At 44.3% G+C, this 13901-nt stretch overlaps 1 protein-coding gene across 3 annotated transcripts in view; it reads right to left on the bottom strand.

The window, feature by feature from the left end:
- The window catches only part of rreb1a (ras responsive element binding protein 1a), a 40319-nt gene extending 37071 nt beyond the window's left edge, over positions 1 to 3248 (bottom strand). For all 3 annotated transcript variants that reach the window (XM_055230172.1, XM_033985621.2, XM_055230171.1), the window contains exon 1: positions 2738 to 3248. Coding sequence is in view for 2 of the 3 variants with exons in the window: in XM_033985621.2 (XP_033841512.2) it covers positions 2738 to 2780 (43 nt within the window). In the remaining variant the exon portion in view is untranslated. The remainder of the gene's footprint in view (positions 1 to 2737) is intronic.
- Between the last annotated feature and the right edge of the window lie 10653 nt (positions 3249 to 13901).

The following is a 13901-nucleotide window of genomic DNA, read 5'->3' as shown; positions in this document are numbered from 1 at the left end:
GACTGATGTGGTATGGACCTGCTGGACTCTGGCTGGGACTAAAGACACAGCACGGGACATTATCAGATAACAGCGCCGTATAGTCAGATAAACTCAAGTCTTTTAGGTCACTGGAACTCAAATGTACTGTGTAAGAACAGGCAGTACACATGAATCAAGATGAGACATAAATTATGGCTTAATATGGGAGGAAAAACTGGAAAAGTTAGGTTCTAATGCAGAATAAATACCAAAAAGACGTATAAAGATTGATGAAGACTATTGTGACAGGCCCTACGGGTGCAGAGATGTTACATAAGACACAAGTGAAGAGTTGATTAACTTTTAACCAGAACGGCTGCACTATGGACCCGAGAACAGGACAGGACCAGCAGAGTCCCGCGGGGGAGACACAAGGGGGTAGAAACACGAGGGGGCAGAAACACGTTTGAACGGCAGCTCAGGCTTTAAGGGGCTCGCATTGTAATGCTGTCTCCTCATCAAAAAACAGATTTGTGTTTTGTTTCATTCACACCAACCACATATATTTAGATGGGAGTCCTTCTCTCAAACAGAAAACACTCTGTACAACCTTATAATTTCTCCCCTGGAATTGCCAAGAGCAAGAAAACTACCACTTCATGACATCACAAGGTGGAACAGAGCATTTTGAGCTTTGGAGATGTAGATAAAGTGTTACTGAAACATGTGTGAATGAAACAAAACACAACTCCAGGTGTGTTTTTGAGGAGGTTACAGCATTATAACATGGTTTAAAGCTCACATTAGTCCATTTTGCGTAATATAGAAGCTTTAATGTGGGGTTTTATTGGCATTATTCACATGTGGACTTGAGGGAAGATGGGGCTGTGGTTGTAAAACAGAGCAGAACTCTGGAGCACTTCCTCCAGTCCGAGTTCCAGCGCACACACACAGGCGTGTGCGCGGAGGAGCCTTAGCAACCATTATCTCCCGAGCACAAAACTGTCAAAAACATGACAAAAACACAGCTAAAGCCGCAGAAAAGTGAGCGAAAAGCCCGCACAGAGGCTCCAACAGGACGGGGTGCGGGGATGGGGCGAGACGAGCGCTTAAAATGGAAGTTGACTCCGCGGAGGATGTCGAAAGAGAGCAGAGTCAGCGGCAGGGAGGCGGTGGATGCAACAGGCGGCAGCGCGTCGATGCTGCGGAGGAGACTGCGGAAAAGTGCCTCAAACGCCAAGAAAAGTGGACAAACTGCGGCCAAACCGAGCTCAGGACGTCAGGAGAGGTCGCTCAGGCCTGGGACATGCCGTGTTACAGCGGTTTATTCGCGAACACGGCTCAGTTTCGAGCTAAAAATGTCTGAGCAAGGTCACGCCGCCGCGTCATGCTAGCGGCAGTTAGCATCTGCGGCCGGAAGCAGCCGCTCAAAGTAAAACTCTCGAAGCCAAAGTCAACAAAATAACACTTGACAGCGCTAAATACACACTTAAACTTATTTAAAAGTACTTTAGGTGAAAAAACACAGCCGAGACAGCTCCATTCATCAACTTTAATCACTTCAAGAGCGATCATCTGTCAAACAAACACGAGGCTGACACTGGTCCAGGTGATACAGGCAGCAGCTGTTAGCCACAAGCTAACGTCTAAAAAGTCGCTAAAATAAAACACCAAGCAAAGAAACTACACCATTAAATGTTCTATAACACTTTGAACCCCAATTCACCCGTAACAAGGCGATGAAACGGGAAACAATTTGATTATAAAACTAGAGACACAAGACACAGATATCATCATCAACAGGTCACAGTGATGAGTCGATGTGCACACAGAGTAATGCTAACACCGCTTAGCTGCGGGCTAACCTTTAAAATACCGAAACACAAACTTTAAACAATAAAATGTTTAACAATGTGTTTAAAAATTTGGCTAAATATACTGAGGCATAAGCGTTTAGAAATGTCACACGAAGTCGAGTTAAAGTTGCAAAAATACACAAATTTTATATTGAATTATCCAAAAGGCGTTTGTGTGTTTACTTATGTGATGTAAACAGAGTGCACACAGGCACACGAAGGATAATGCTGACTTTGTGTTGGTTTACTGCGTATAAAAACGTCTTGAAATGTGAAAAAGTCAACATAACGTGTCTAAAAGCAGATGTAAAGTTGTATAATTACTTTAAAAACACTTTATAGATGGTAAGAGCGATAATAAATTAAGAGAGTTGGTAGGTGAAGTTATCCAGAGCTGGTGCAGAGGGATGTACACAGATGCACAGACACAGGCCCTGGTCTCTGCAGGACAGACTTGAGCAACAGGTGCTGTTTATTGTGAAAGTGCCACCGGAAGAAGCGGACGCCGTTCTCCTGAGCACTTTACGCACGGGGCAGAGCGAGGCTCGGGCCAAAGTGCACCCGAGATACGGATGCTCCTGAGCGGCCGAGCACAGACTTTACCCCCGCTGTGGAGGCTCGTACCACCCTCTGGCTCCGGCTACGCTCCAACCTCAGCGATAACACACGCAAAACTAACGAATAAAGCCGAAAAAAGTGCACAATCACCGCGTAAGGATGAGTTTGTGAATGAGGAAGAAGCGAGGCTGAATTCCACCGCTTGGATGCAAAGTACAAGCAGAGCAGAAAACATCCCCCGCGCTGCGTTGCATAAGTCAAAGTTCCACAAAGTTGAACAAGACGCGACGACAAAAGCGCGTAAACTCTGAGAAAAGTTGTCCAAAGTGCGTGAAAAGTATTAAAAAGCGCAGAGGACTTACCGGGGTTGACTTTGTTGGGGTTGGGCTGCTTGCGCCGAGACATCGTGGCGAAGGGGGGATGATGGGGATGGAGCGGCAACAGCAGCGGGAGGAGGAGGGCCGTGGGCTGGGGAGAGCCCTCCGAAGCCCCGGCTCCGGTCGGATTCGGGAGGATGCTCGAGTGGAGAGATGGACCAAACCCCGACGAGGAAGAACCGCAGCGGGAGAGGAGGCTGCGGCGGAGAGGAGAGCAATCAAAATGGCGTTTCCTTCCGAAGGGATGTGCAAACTTGGACAAACTTTACTCCGACTCTCCCTCCTCCTCCTGCCTCCTCCCTCCTCGCTCGCCTCCTCCTGTTGCTTCCTTCGCTTCCTTCTCTCCTCTTCTTGAAAAAAACTCAGTGGCAGCGGACTCCGTGGTGATGAAAAGCGTGGACAAAGTACATTTACTCCTGTTTTCCGTAGTTTTGCGCTGAATTCCTGCGCCTGGCTCGGGCCTGCGCTGCACCGTGTCTCTCTCGCACTAAACCTGATAAGCAGGGCTCATCACGTGTTGTCTCAGTCTCCAAGGGGACGTGGCCACCAAGCATCTCTCTCCCTCCCTCACGCACCCCCCGCTTTCTACGCAGCTCCTCATCCTCTCCGAACGGCCCAACACATATTTATAACCCCACACAACTCAAAGCCACCCGCATCCGCACTTTTACCACACTTTTATCGACTTTACATCCAGCTTTTGCCCGTGATCACCTCTTAAACTCACGCATCCTTCACGCAAACACGCGTTCATCACTTTTCCCGTGTCTGGTTTATGTTCAGGACTCGCTTTTGACGCGCGTTTTCGTCTTACTGCGTGACTTTGGTGACTTTTACGCGGTTTAAAGGAGTTGAGTGGAACAGGTCGGTGCTGTTTAGCTTCTCCTCTGCTCACACATTGCAAAGGCACACGGGGATCTCGCGAGAGGTGTACGGACAGAGCGTGGATGGTTGAGATCTCGCGGGACTTGTGCGCAGAGAGGATGCTTCGGTTTCAGAGAACTTTGGACTCGTGTTTGGAGCCGATTCAGTGCGATTCAGCTCAAATGAACGACACTAAACCGGAAAATAACTCAATATGCTCAACTTTATATTTCAAATTCACGGTTCCCTCCGGCAAATGGGCTTAGTGTGAGGCGATAATCCACGGTGGGGGTCGAAACCACGAGCTGAGCATAAATCTTGGCGATATCTCTGTGCGTAAACGTGCACGCAGCGCTCAGACGTGTTAGATAAGTTGTCTTGTTCTTGCTGCGCGGTGGAGGCCCTGGACTTGTGGAGACCTGTGATGAAAACATGGCAGCTGGAGTGAAACTGACGGCCTCATGTTAAAGAAAGACACAAAATACAGAGCATATATCAAAATAAATATATACAACTGTACATCCAAATATAACACAAGATTAAGATGATTTTAAACTATATGTATTTAAATGAAACGTGTGGGGAGGGCATCTGACACATAGGGACAAAAGAGGATGGGAGTGCATCTGACACACACAGGGGTATAGGAGGATGGGAGGGCATCTGACATACAGGAGGATGGGAGGGCATCTGGCACATAGGGTCATGTGACAGGCCCCAGTGCATTGTGGGTGGACTCCCATGGTGCACTGGGGCAGACACAGACTAAATTTAACAAAGCACTGGTTTATTTTTGCAGCGTTCTCTGGACTGGCTCACAGCACAGGACCGACTTTAGGCTCAGACTTACACTGCGATAAAACTGGATCTAAACTGTCTGAAAACGATGTCATCTTTGGTTTAAATGAGACAAAGGAACTCCACAAACTGGTTATATTAATCTTATTGGCTTAAAGTCCTTTCAGCTGACAACCATCTGAAAGGACCATTCGGAGTGGAAGAATGGCTGCTCTTTCTGAAGCTGTTGTGAAAAAAATCATTTGACTTTTGTTTATTTAAACTGACAGAGAACGTTGAACTTTGTGTTTTTGTTTCATGTGGATAGACCCAGTAATTACAGAGATATGAACCATAAACCAGGTCCACACATCTGCATCTGACAGTTGGGACGTTAGGTGAACCCAGGCTGTCTCAAACTCTTTACACCAAGTTCCACCAAAGAAAAGATGTGGCTTTCTGAACACCACCAGATCTAAACCAGGTCTATAACAGGACTATTCCAGGTCTAATCTAGGACTAAACCAGGTCTAAAAGTGGACTACATCATTTCAATCGTAGTTCTAAACAAGAAATTACTAAACAGGACTAAAGAAGACCAGGACTATAACCAGACTCAAGAAAACCAGGACTATAACCGGACTTAAGAAGACCAGGACTATAACCGGACTAAAGGAGACCAGGACTATAACCCGACTAAAGGAGACCAGGACTATAACCCGACTAAATATAACGACGGTTCAGTGTTTTTATCTCTGAGCTAAAAATATTTAAAGGTGAGAAATGTGTCTAAAAACAGCTCACATTCAGAAAGTGTTACCTTTCTGTCCTAAACCAGGTCCAAACCGGGTCTAAACTAGGACTAAACCAGGACTAAACCAGGACTGAACCAGGACTGAACCAGGACTAACCTAAGTCTAAATCAGGACTAAGCTAGGACTAAACTAGAATTAAACCAGGACTAAACAAGGACCAAACCAGGACAGAACCAGAACTCTTTACATCTAGGACTAAACCAGGTCTAAAAGTGGACTAAATAATTTCCACTGTAGTTCTCAACAAAAATTACCCAAAGGAGGATAAAAAAGTGAATAAAATGAACCCACAAACTGAAGAGCTGTCCCAGTACCACCTGGACCACAGTATGAGACACACTGGGTTAATTTAACTGTTTGTACTTTCTCAACAAAAATAACGAGATCATAGTTTTGAATCGGGACAAGTATAAGACACATAGACTAGTATACACCCATGGACCACTATGAACTACTGAACACTGAGGGAGTACACTGATATAAGACACATAGGAATAGAAAACAAAGTACAACATTTATGTGGGACATCACAGTATATTGTCTAAAGAAAGAGAGATGTTATTATCATTGTGGTATTGGAATCGGTATCGAGTCTGTTGCTTAGTATCGAAATTAAAATGTTAGTATTGTGACTGGGCTGCTGTTTTCTCTCACATTTCCTCTCTGTGGCTCAAGCAGTACAGTCACCCTATAACCAGGAGGTTGCTCAGCCCAGTACATGCTGCTGCTGTGACTGCTCTCTGATTGGTTGATCCTGGTCACCTGACTCACACCTGTTTGAACTCATGGGTCACGTGACTCAGAGGAAAAGCACATGTTTCAGAACACACTCTTTCTCTGTCCTCCTCCCTCTCTCCCTGTCTTCACTATCTCTCTTCTCAGCCCTTCCCTTTCTCTCAACACTCCTCCTCCCTCTCTCTGCTTGTCTCTTTCTTCACCCCCGTCTCTCTCTATTCTGCCCCTCTTCCTCCTCTCTCCTCCTCCTTCTCTCTCCCATTGTTTCTTTCTCCTCTCTCTCTCTCTTCTCCCCTCCTCCCTCTCTCTCTCCTCTTGTCTCTCTCCTCTCTCTCACTTCCTCTCTCTCCTCCTCTCCCTCCTCCCTCTCTCTCTCTCTCTCCACTGTCTGCCCTCTCTCCTCCTCCCCATGTCTTTCTCCATGCACTCTTTTGTTCTTTCTTCTCACACATCCCTTTTCTCACCTCTTTTTCTCTATTCTCTGTTCCCCCTCCTGCCCTGTTCTGTTCTGTCCTCCTCTTTCTCTTTTTCTTTCCTTCCCCTGCTCTCTTCTCTCTTTCCCTTCCTCCTTTCTCCCCCTCTCTTTCTATCCTTCTCTCTTGCCCTGTTGACTTTCTCCATACAGTCTCTTGTTTTTTCTTCTCCTGCCTCTTTCTCTCTGCTTCTCTTCTCTCTCTCTCCACCGGTCGCTCTCAACTCCCTCTCTACCCCCCCCCCTCCTCTCTCACTCCTCCTCTTATCTCTTTCCTCTTCTCCTCTCTCTCTCCTCTTGTCTCTCTTTCTCTCTATCTCCTCTCTCTCCCATCCTCTTGTCTCTCTCCTCTTCTCCTTTCTTCCACTCTCTCTCCTCCTCCTCTCTCTCTCTTCTCCTCTCATCTCTCTCCTCTTCTCCTCTCTCTCTTCTTCTCTCTCCTCCTCTAGTCTCTCTCTTCTTCTCCTTTCTCTCTTCTCTCTCCTCCCCCGCTTTCTCTCCTCCTCTCTCCTCCCTTCTTTCTCTCCTTCTCTCTCCTCCTCTCGCTCTCTCCTCTTTTCTCTCTCCTCCTCTAGTCTCTCTCCTCTCCTCCTCCTCTCTCTCCTCTTCTCCTCTCTCCTCCCTTCTCTCTCTCCTCTCTCCTCCCTTCTCTCTCCCCTCTTCTCCTCTCTCTCCTCCTCTCTCTCCTCTTCTCCTCTCTCCTCCCTTCTCTCTCTCCTCTCTCCTCCCTTCTCTCTCCCCTCTTCTCCTCTCTCTCCTCCTCTCTCTCCTCCTCTCTCTCCTCTTCTCCTCTCTCCTCCCTTCTCTCTCTCCTCTTCTCCTCTCCTCTCTCCTCCCTTCTCTCTCTCCTCTTCTCCTCTCTCTCCTCTTCTCCTCTCTCTCCTCTTCTCCTCTCTCCTCCCTTCTCTCTCTCCTCTTCTCCTCTCTCTCCTCTCTCTCCTCTCTCTCCCCTCTCTCTCCTCTTCTCCTCTCTCTCCTCTTCTCCTCTCTCCTCCCTTCTCTCTCTCCTCTCTCTCCTCTCCCCTCCTCCTCTCTCTCCTCTTCTCCTCTCTCCTCCCTTCTCTCTCTCCTCTTCTCCTCTCTCTCCTCTTCTCCTCTCTCTCTCCTCTCTCTCCTCTTCTCCTCTCTCTCCTCTTTTCCTCTCTCTCTCCTCTCTCTCCTCTTCTCCTCTCTCTCCTCTCTCCTCCCTTCTCTCTCTCCTCTTCTCCTCTCTCTCCTCCTCTCTCTCCTCTTCTCCTCTCTCCTCCCTTCTCTCTCTCCTCTTCTCCTCTCTCTCCTCTCTCCTCCCTTCTCTCTCTCCTCTCTCTCCTCCCTTCTCTCTCTCCTCTCCCCTCCTCCTCTCTCTCCTCTCCCCTCCTCCTCTCTCTCCTCTTCTCCTCTCTCCTCTCTCTCCTCTTCTCCTCTCTCTCCTCCTCTCTCCTCTTCTCCTCTCTCTCTCCTCTCTCTCCTCCCTTCTCTCTCTCCTCTTCTCCTCTCTCTCTCCTCTCTCTCCTCTTCTCCTCTCTCTCTCCTCTCTCCTCCCTTCTCTCTCCTCTTCTCCTCTCTCTCTCTTGGTAAAAGTAGACCTCATGTTCATGGACAAATTGAAAGTTGTTGTCAAAATAAACAGAGCTTTTTATTATGCAGTACTATGTCAATGCAGTAGTACTATAGTAATAGGCCTAATGCAGTAGTACTATGGATGCCTAAAACGGATGAACAGATTATCTTTTTTTTTTTTTTTTTTAGATTTATCAAAACAAAATCAAGATTTGTAGAAACATTTGTGAGTTTAAACACATGCAAACTCCAAAGAACGAGCTTAGAATCAGAAAGTACTTTGGCATGCACTGAAGTATCTCGCTATTTAATTCTCTGGTTGTATTTTAGTGCTTTTGTGGTCGCTTCACTGGTGGTATTTAACTCTGTAAAATACTGTACTCATTGTGGTACTTTCGTAGTAGTTTCGCAGTACTCATGGTGGTATTTTAGCAGTATATTTGCAGTAGTTTTGAGTATTCCCAGTGGTATTTTTGCAATATTTGTCAGTATTTTCATAGTAGTTTTGCAGTACTTCTTGTGTTATTTGAGCAGTTTTGATTACTCATTGTGATACCCTTGCAGTAGTTACACATTACTCATGGTGGTACTTGAGCAGTAGATTTGCAGTAGTTTTGAGCACTTATGGTTGTGCTTTTGCAGTACTTTGATGCATGTGTTGCACTGGTGGTACTTTGGGGGGAGGGAGGAAGCCTGCGTCCTGGGGCAGAAACAACTGTTGGTCACAAATCACCCGTCTCCATGGAAATGGCCCCTCCCCCTGTTTCCTCCCGCAGCACAGAGGCATTATGGGAAATGGAGTCTGCTGCCACAAACAGGACTACTACAGTTTAGAGTTCAACTGAGTGAGGGCAGGTCCCATGTTTCTAGTTAAATGTACAGATGTGTCAGATGCCCTCCCATCCTCCTGCAATCCTATCCTCCTATGTCCCTGTAGTGTCACAATGAGATGGGGGCATATCAAATGTCTCTAGTTCATCTGCTGATGTCCCTGTGTGCCAGATGCCCTTCCATCCTCCCATATCCCTGACCCACCCTCCATTGTCTCTGGGTTAACCTGTCAAAATCACACCAGACCTGGTTAGGATCCTGGTCCAAACCCAGCTGGGCCCTCCTCCTCTCCTCCCCCTCCTCTCATGTTTGAACCGGAGGAATGTTCTCTGATCCTGGTCAGACCGGTTTGAGATGCTGAAGCCGTTTCCATGACGACCCTCCCCCCTCACCTGCGACTCACCTGTGTGGGGGAGGGGCGTGTGACATCGTCGCCTTAAAGACACAGACACAGATAAGGCCCGTCCACCTGGTTTGGACAATACGGCTCCAACTGAGAGTTCCATAAATGATAGACAATAGATTTATATAGAATTATAAAAGTGTATGATTTAACAGTTCAACAGTTTAGTAACATTTTTGTGCTTCAGAATTGTATCAGCCTGAGTGATCTACTGTGTCAAAAGATTCCCCTATAGATCACTATATTACGCAGAATGGACTCTTGTAGTTTTAAGTCATGTTCTAATGTTGTTCCCTCCTCAAAAACATGCCTGGAGTTTGTTTTGTTTTATTCACACATGTTTGAGTAACACTTTATTATTTTATTAATCTGTCTACATCTCCAAACCTCAAAATACTCTGTTCCACCTTGTGATGTCATGAAGTGAACATGTGTAAATAAACAAAACACAACTCCAGGTCTGTTTGTGATGAGGGAAACAGGATTACAACATAGATCAGAAAATGGTGTAATATGGAACCTTTAAGTCTGTTAAAGAATTCACTCTTTAACGTCACATTTTAAATCCAGTTTTATGCAGGATAAAGACTCTCACAAGGGGGCAGCAAAGAGTTATAAGTTGTTACAGTAATTGGACAAACTGTACTTCTGTAGATGTATTATTTTGAAATAACAGTACTCACGTAAAAAAGTATTTGGGGAAACTACGACACAAGTAACAAGTAATGTAAAGAGTAACTGTCGGGGCGTAACATCTGATTTATAATTTGAACTTAATTTAATGTGAACAACAGAACATTAAATAATGCACAAAATCTGATATTTTTGAAACAGACACAAAAATGAGACAAACGAAATCATATCTGAAGGAAACACAAATGTTCAAATCATTTCATAATGTCACTTGTAGACTTACTCACAGAGGGAAGAGGAACCACAACTTTCACTTAAGAGTACTGCTACGCTGTACAATATATTACTCAAGAGTTAAAGTATGGTGTTTGGAAACTAATCTGAGAAGTACACATTATTTGAAATATATAACTGAGTGTATAGAGTTATTTGACTACATTACTCTGTGTTTCATTACATCAGGTTTTGGCTGCTGTAGCTGTGTCCGGTCTGTCCTGTGCATTCTCTTGGCGTGTGGCTCCCTCTTGTGGCCGCAGCCTTTAGTGCGGTTCTCATATAAATTCCTAAACTCGTCAACTGTTGCTCTCCTCCGTTCACACGTAAAATCATCAAGCTTGGTTTGTTCGATTTAAAAAGTGACTTCTCACCTTTCAAGATACATGTTGTACTGAATAGAGGCTATGCAGTGACGCTATTTTATTTTAAAAATGCCCCTGAACATTCTGAGAGGCGCTGAGGCAGAACTATGAGCAGCTTAACAGACCAAATTTGTTTCTTTGGCCTCATTTTTGTCTATGGAGCTGTTGTTTTCGCCCCACCTGCACAACAGCATGTCCTCTATAAGGCCATGCTGTTGGGTTAGTATATTTGTTTTCAGAAGTCACTTCAAAAATTATTGTTCTATATTTGTTAAAATGATCAAGATGTGTCAAAACATTGCTGTCTTTATTATTAATATTATATATTTATTTGTAAAAATAATTGACCTTTTGTGAGTCACGTGAGCGTATGTTTTGCCCCGGAAGTTAAACAGAGAGAAAATAGTAGCCGCGAAAGTGAAAAGAAAAGACATGAGAGTTCAAAATACTTAACTACCGCTGGGAAAATGGCGAACACGGTAAACGTGATTTGTTTTTGTATTTATTTTAAGAGTTATATGTATCAGATTTTAGTTTTCACGGTGTTGAAGGTGTGGAAAATTTTGCAAAATTAAATTAAATATTGACACACATGATCATCAGTATGGAGCATGAAATCCTTTTTATGAAGAAAACCAGGGTAACCACAGCCTCCACTATTCACTCTGTTATTTCTGAAGTCACCAGTGATGACACAATACAGCACTCAGGCACAGGTAAATGGAAATGTACCTTTTTATTTTGAAGTCTGTATTGGACGCTAAAGAGGTCTGCTGTTCTTCTATAAAAGGCTCAACATCGTCATGTGTTTAGTGAAGAATCCTTTTATTGACATTTTCTACATTAGCACAACCACAGTCAAAAACTGTATGCCTCTGCTGTGTAGTACTGAGACTGGGCACACCTGGGCACACCTGGGCACACCTGGGCACACCTGGGCACACCTGGGCACACCTGGGCACACCTGGGCACACCTGGGCACACCTGGGCACACCTGGGCACACCTGGGCACACCTGGGCACACCTGGGCACACCTGGGCACACCTAACAGGAAATACAGTGACAGGTGGTGCAAACATATACACACGTGGACAAAATTGTTGGTACCCTTCGGTTAATGAAAGAAAAACTCAAAATGGTCACAGAAATAACTTGAATCTGACAAAAGTAATAATATATAAAAACCACAGTCAAAAACTGTATGCCTCTGCTGTGTAGTACTGAGACTGGGCACGACTGAGACTGGGCACGACTGGGCACGACTGGGCACGACTGGGCACGACTGGGCACGACTGGGCACAGAAATAACTTGAATCTGACAAAAGTAATAATATATAAAAATTCTATGAAATTTAAACACTAAAAGTCAGACATTACTTTTCAACAATGCTTCAACAGAATTATATGAAAAAATAAACTCATGAAATAGGCCTGGACAAAAATGATGGCACCCCTAGAAAAGACTGAAAATAATGTGACCAAAGGGACATGTTAATCCAAAGTGTGTCACTAATTAACATCACAGGTGTCTACAATCTTGTAATCAGTCGGTGAACCCATATATAGGGCTACAGGTCGTCATTGTGCCGTTTGGTGACATGGTGAGTACCAAACTCAACATGGACCAGAGGAAGCAAAGGAAAGAGTTGTCTCTTCTTAGAAAGCAAATTATAGACAAGCATGTTAAAGGTAAAGGCTATAAGACCTTCTCCAAGCAGCTTGAGTTCAGTTCTTGTCACTACAGTTGCACATATTATTCAGAAATTTAAGATCCATGGGACTGAAGCCAACGTCCCGAGACGTGGCCGCAGGAGGAAAATCGATGTCAAATCAAAGAGACGGATAATACGAATGGTAACAAAAGAGCCCAGAAAAACTTCTAAAGAGATTAAAGGTGAACTTGAAGCTCAAGGAACATCAGTGTCAGATCACACCATCCGTCGTTGTTTGAGCCAAAGTCGGACTTAATGAGAGACGACCAAGAAGGAAACCATTGTTGAAAACAAATCATAAAAAAAGCCAGATTGGAATTTGCCAAACTACATGTTGACAAGGCACAAAGCTTCTGGGAGAATGTCCTATGGACAGATGGGACAAAAATGGAACTTTTTGCCAAGGCACATCAGCTCTATGTCACAGATGGAAAAAGACGCATATCAAGAAAAGAACACTGTCCCTACTGTGAAACATGGAGGAGGCTCTGTTATGTTCTGGGGCTGCTTTGCTGCATCTGGCACAGGGTGTCTTGAATCTGTGCAGGGTACAATGAAATCTCAAGATTATCAAGTGATTCTAGAGAGAAATGTGCTGGCCAGTGTCAGAAAGCTTGGTCTCAGTCGCAGGTCATGGATCTTGCAACAGGACAATGACCCAAAACACGCAGCTAAAAACACCCAAGAGGCTCAGAGGAAAACACTGGACTATTCTAAAGTGGCCTTCTATGAGCCCTGACCTAAATCCTATTGAGCATCTTTGGAAGGAGCTGAAACATGCCGTCTGGAAAAGGCACCCTACAAACCTGAGACAACTGGAGTATTTTGGCCCACTCCTCATGAGCAACATGAGGAGTGGGACAAAATACCTGCTGAGAGGTGCAGAAGTCTCATTGACAGTTACAGGAATCATTTGATTCCTATGATTGCAACTAAATATTAACCTCCTGAGACTCGAGCTCTTACATGACATGCTTTATTAATTTCCCTTTTTATTTGGGCTGATTGGGACCTGATGAGTGTAAATACAAACAATTATCTTTTTACATTATGTAGTTTCTGAGAAAAATGCTGTAAATCAAATGTCATCATATGTGGATGTTTTAATTATTTTGATAAAACATTTGAGTAATGATTTGCAAAAAATATTAAGACCCTGAACACAGCAACATTTGTCCTGAATGTAAAAACAAAATGTGAAACATCAATTGTGCCTCTTAGAACAATGTGTCTCATGTGAAGAGCTGCTGACAGGAGCATGCCTTTGACAAAAAACAAAACTGTTCTTGTATGCTGTTATTCTTCTAAAAATTGTGGCCTAGATGACCCAAAATGTGTTGTCCACACAGACATTACTCTCACTGGTTAAATTTCATAGAATTTTTATTTATTACTTTTGTCAGATTCAAGTTATTTCTGTGACCATTGTGAGTTTTTCTTTAACCGAAGGGTACCAACAATTTTGACCACATGTATCTGTGCATGTGTGTGTGCAGGTGCTTTTAAAACGGCAAGATTTGAATGAAATTCCCCTCATAAATCTTAGGTTTATTTGCATTCAAAGACAGTTTAAGTGTATTTTTTTTCTAAAAAAAAACAATTGACACGCTACAAAGTGTTCCCATTGGGTTCCCCAGTATAAAGATAAATACATAAATAAATAGAAACAAATGACAAGGCCAATTTTTAATTGTCAAGATTATTTTTTGTGTTCTGTGCTGTTTTCCCCC

This window comes from Periophthalmus magnuspinnatus, chromosome 20 (assembly GCF_009829125.3).
Source record: "Periophthalmus magnuspinnatus isolate fPerMag1 chromosome 20, fPerMag1.2.pri, whole genome shotgun sequence".
NCBI classification, from domain to species: Eukaryota; Metazoa; Chordata; class Actinopteri; order Gobiiformes; family Gobiidae; genus Periophthalmus; species Periophthalmus magnuspinnatus.
This window is presented reverse-complemented; position numbering and strand designations above follow the sequence as displayed.